The sequence below is a fragment of the Emiliania huxleyi genome, assembly GCF_000372725.1.
Source record: "Emiliania huxleyi CCMP1516 chromosome Unknown EMIHUscaffold_1282, whole genome shotgun sequence".
Taxonomy (NCBI): domain Eukaryota; phylum Haptophyta; order Isochrysidales; family Noelaerhabdaceae; genus Emiliania; species Emiliania huxleyi.
In genome coordinates this window covers 7,008-10,861 of record NW_005201306.1, presented here as the reverse complement: position 1 = coordinate 10,861, position 3,854 = coordinate 7,008, and the positions used below count along the sequence as shown (strand labels likewise).

The 3,854-nt window shown below is 63.0% G+C and overlaps 2 protein-coding genes across 2 annotated transcripts; one reads left to right on the top strand and one right to left on the bottom strand.

The window, feature by feature from the left end:
- Window positions 1–1,898: 1,898 nt before the first annotated feature.
- EMIHUDRAFT_373206 (hypothetical protein) lies at window positions 1,899–3,059 on the bottom strand. Its single transcript, XM_005789460.1, has 2 exons — window positions 2,974–3,059; window positions 1,899–2,903 (listed from the first exon to the last, which is right to left on the bottom strand). Exon 2 carries the CDS (start codon window positions 2,361–2,363, stop codon window positions 2,067–2,069), a length of 297 nt encoding a protein of 98 aa, XP_005789517.1. The 5' UTR covers window positions 2,364–2,903; window positions 2,974–3,059; the 3' UTR covers window positions 1,899–2,066.
- Window positions 3,060–3,095: 36 nt separating this feature from the next.
- On the top strand, window positions 3,096–3,854 carry EMIHUDRAFT_446990 (hypothetical protein). The gene has a single exon (XM_005789459.1). The coding sequence runs from the start codon at window positions 3,126–3,128 to the stop codon at window positions 3,570–3,572; it is 447 nt and encodes a 148-aa protein (XP_005789516.1). The 5' UTR covers window positions 3,096–3,125; the 3' UTR covers window positions 3,573–3,854.

Below are 3,854 nucleotides of genomic sequence, written 5' to 3'. Positions count from 1 at the left end.
CTCTACAACAAACTCTACAACAAAATCGCGCTCTACATCGCTCTACAACGCACCCGCCTCGTCCCGCGGCGGATGTAGAGCTCTACAGCTCTACAGCGCTCCAGAGCGCTCTACATCTCTACAGCTCTACAGCGCTCTACACTCTACATCCTCTACACCCTCCCTCAGCCAAATCTGTCCCTCCCCCCGCAAACTCTAAACCACCATAAACTACAGTCTGCAGGGGCAAAACCGACACAGCCACCACTCCAGCCGCAGCTGCGGCATTGTGCGCCATTCGGCGGCCGACGGTCTCTGACCGCGCTGCGCTCGCAGCTGCAAAGACGCCGCCGCAAATGCCGCCGGACCCGCATCCGGAACAGCCAGGATTCCGGGTAACGTCGATGCTCCATCGCCCGCAACAAGCGTGCGATGCTGCAGCACTGCACCGAGAGGCGCATCGACCTCGACCTGGGTATTGCTCGAATCCGTAACGCCCGCCGGGCGAATACGATTGCCTGGTCCTATCGCCAAAATGCCCTGCTCCTCCTCTTGTCTGGCAGCAAACGCAAGCTGCGGCACAGGCCGCGTTGGCGCAGAGGAGGCGGCAAGCCTCAACGCGCCTACCCGTGGCATGCCGCCGGATCGGGCCACGACTAAGGCTGCAGGATTCGGCCCCGCCTGCTGCCGAGTGCCCTCCCGTTGAGGTGTCCATCTTATGTGCAGCTGTAGCGCGTCGGCAGGATCCCAAAAACCGTCGTAAACCCCCCAAAATTGAATTCGACCGCCCAAACGCCAAAGCCGCCCCCCCCCCCCCCAAAAAACTTTAAACCAAATAAATAAATAAATAAAAACGGACACCTCTCTACTGTGAGATGGGTAAAAAGGAACAGGCCCCCGCCCTTGCGAAACTTTAAACCACCATAAATGGTCCTCATAAATTACGATCTGCAGGGGCAGGCCCCAAATGACGTGTGAGTGTTAGAGTTGTTTGGTATTGTCCCGCTAACGGATCTTACCCCGCCTGTAACCTCTGCTAAAAATCTCTCTCTCTCGCAGGTGTGGAAGCGGCTGGGCCGCCTCGCAGATTACCCGACGAACGATATTTTCCTGCTTAGCGCGATTTCCGTCAAACCAGTTTACCCAGTCTGCTTACCCGGTCGCTAAAATTTGTCATGTCAGATTACCCGGTCGGCCAAATTTCTCGTCCAACGTCCAGATTACCCGGCGGCTAACTTTTCTCTTTGAGATTACCCGGGCGCGCAAATTTCTCGTTTCAGCTTACCCGGACGCGAGCGTGCACCTCGTCCAGAGAGCGAGCACCTGCGGCACTTGGTCCTAAGGGGTCCCGTACCATGCGGAATCGACCCTATCCGGTGCTCAAGTGCTCAAGGAGAGCTCCCACTCGGAATCCCCGGCCTCGTTTGCTTGAATGACGCAGTCGTGAATCCCAAACGGTTTCAGATTACCCGGCGCATCCCACTACCGGGTGATCTGGAAAAAGAAATTTCATCTTCCGTGTAACCTGGAAACGACATTTCGCCGTGTTGGGTAACCTGGAAACGACATTTCGCCGTGTTGGGTAATCTGGAAACGACATTTTGCAGCACCGGGTGATCTGAAACCGCTCACGCCGGGTGATCTGGAAAACGCCGGGTGATCTGCGAGGCGAAGCTCAAAACCGGGTGATCTGGAAAAAGAAATTTCGTGACCCGGGTAACCTGGAAACGACATTTCGCCGTGTTGGGTAATCTGGAAACGACATTTCGCCGTGTTGGGTGATCTGCGAGGCAAAAACTCGCAGACGCCGGGTGATCTGAAAAACGCCGGGTGATCTGCGAGGCGAATCTCAAAAACCGGGTATCTGAAATTTTCTTGCATTTTTGCTCCCGGCTAAGGGAGCAAGCAAGCCCACTCAACCCCAAGTACTCACCATTCTTACAGTGGTGTAGCTTGTGCAGAGGCTGCAGCCTCTGCTGGGGCGGAACGCGCGGGGTTTTCGGCGCGATGCCCTCGGCGAGTACACGCTACTGCTGTGCCGCACGCTCTCCTGCGCGCGCGTGACGTGTGGGACGCGTGCGCTGCGCTCAAACGTCGCGATTTGGCGATAGGCGCTCGAGCCGGCGCACAGCGGGCGGGTGCGCCGCGCAGGGGGGGTCGGAGGGGTGCGAGAGGGAACGTGGGTCGGGCGCGCACCGGCTGGCTCCGGGAGCGGCCGTCACGTCGAGGAGTGGGGCTGTCGGCGGCTCGAGCGCCGAGGCGAGCCGCTCTGCTGCGCCGCCGACAGCCCCTCTTCCGAGCCGGCGCGTGGAGGCGAGCCGCGGCCGGTGTCGCTGGTGCGGGGGCGGCGAGGGTTCATCGGCCGGCAGCGAGAGCGACCTCATGAATCGCGCCACCAAGACCGCGCGGCACGTACGCGCACTTGCCGGCCTCGAGGCGCGCTCTCCTTGCGCGGCATGCCCTGTGTGTGTCAGCGCTTCGCCTCGGAGCCGCTCGACTGTACGAGAGTCGGGCTCCGGCCCTCGGTACCACGGCAGCGACGGCGTGCTCCCTTCCGGCCGCGACAGGCGCGAGGCGGGTGGCGGTGCGGCGGCTGCTGATGCTGCTGCCGCGCAGAGCTGTCGTGCACCCGAGAAGTGGCACACAGCTCGAAGGCGGCGTCGGCGACCGCCGCGCTGGCTCTCTCTCCTCGGCAGACGCCGCGTCGCGTCTCGGCGGCGGCAGCTGCTTCGCCGCGAGAGTAGCGAGGCGACGCACGCGCCTCCGCTCTGCGGCAGCAGCCTCTAGCGAACGCGCCGGCATAGCGCCGGGCCGGGCGAGGGCGAGCCGAGAAACAGGTTGTGACGGCCCTCGTGTGAATCGCTTATCCGGCGCTCGAGGAAATAACACGGTTCGGGCTTCAAGTTACTTCGAAACCTGTAACGGCGAAAGAAAACGGAGGAAAACGCGAGAAAAGAGAAGGGCCATTGCTCAAACTCTCTCTGAGAAGAATAGGTGTGCTGCGCTGTAGCGGCGACAGGCGACGGCAAAAATGCAAGCCCCGCCCCTGGCCACTGTATCCAAAAAAGAAACCCAAATGCGGCGGGCCCCAAACCCACAAACCCCTCGGTGCTCTTCGCCGGCGACCTAAGGCCGGACGCCTCAAAATGCGCGCCGCCCTCCTGCTGGGCGCCCTCGCCTGCCTCGCGGCGGGCAGCGCGGTCCCGGTGGCCGATCGCGCCCCCCTCGCCGAGCTCGACGAGCCCGAGGCACTGCCACAAGGCGCGGACCCGCTCGCGTACTTCGGCTCGCGGGCGCGGCGGCTCTTTGACGGGCTGTCGGGCATGGGCCCCATGGAGGGTATGACCACCGCGGGCGGGACGGCCGCCGGCCTGATGGGCAGCATGGCCGGCGGCGGCGGCGGCGGCGGCGACCCGGAGGTGCAGCGCTTCCAGGAGTATGTGGCGACGCTAGCGCCGGCCGTCTTTGCGACGTACCTCTTCCTCGGCATCGCGCTGTGCATGGTTGTGTTTTGCTGCACCTTCGCGTGCTGCTTCTGCTGCACCCTCGCACTGCTGCCGTATGAAGCCTTCTGCTGCAACACCTTCTGCTGAGGGGGCTGCCAGCCCCAACGGGCGACCAAGGGACGGCTTTCAATGCGGTGTGGGTCGGGCAAGGCGGTAGCGGTAGGGGGTGGGGGGAGGGAGGGGAGGGTCTGCGCGAATACGTACGGTGGCAGGGCGGCGGGCGAGGTCTCGCATGTTGTCCGAACGGCGGCGCCCCCCGACGGGCGGGGCGGGAGGCGGACACAGAGGGGTGCAGGCTGCACGGTGCTAGGCGGGTACAGACGCAGGCAGGGGTGCTGAGAAGGGTGCCGTTCCTCGCGCTGGCGTACG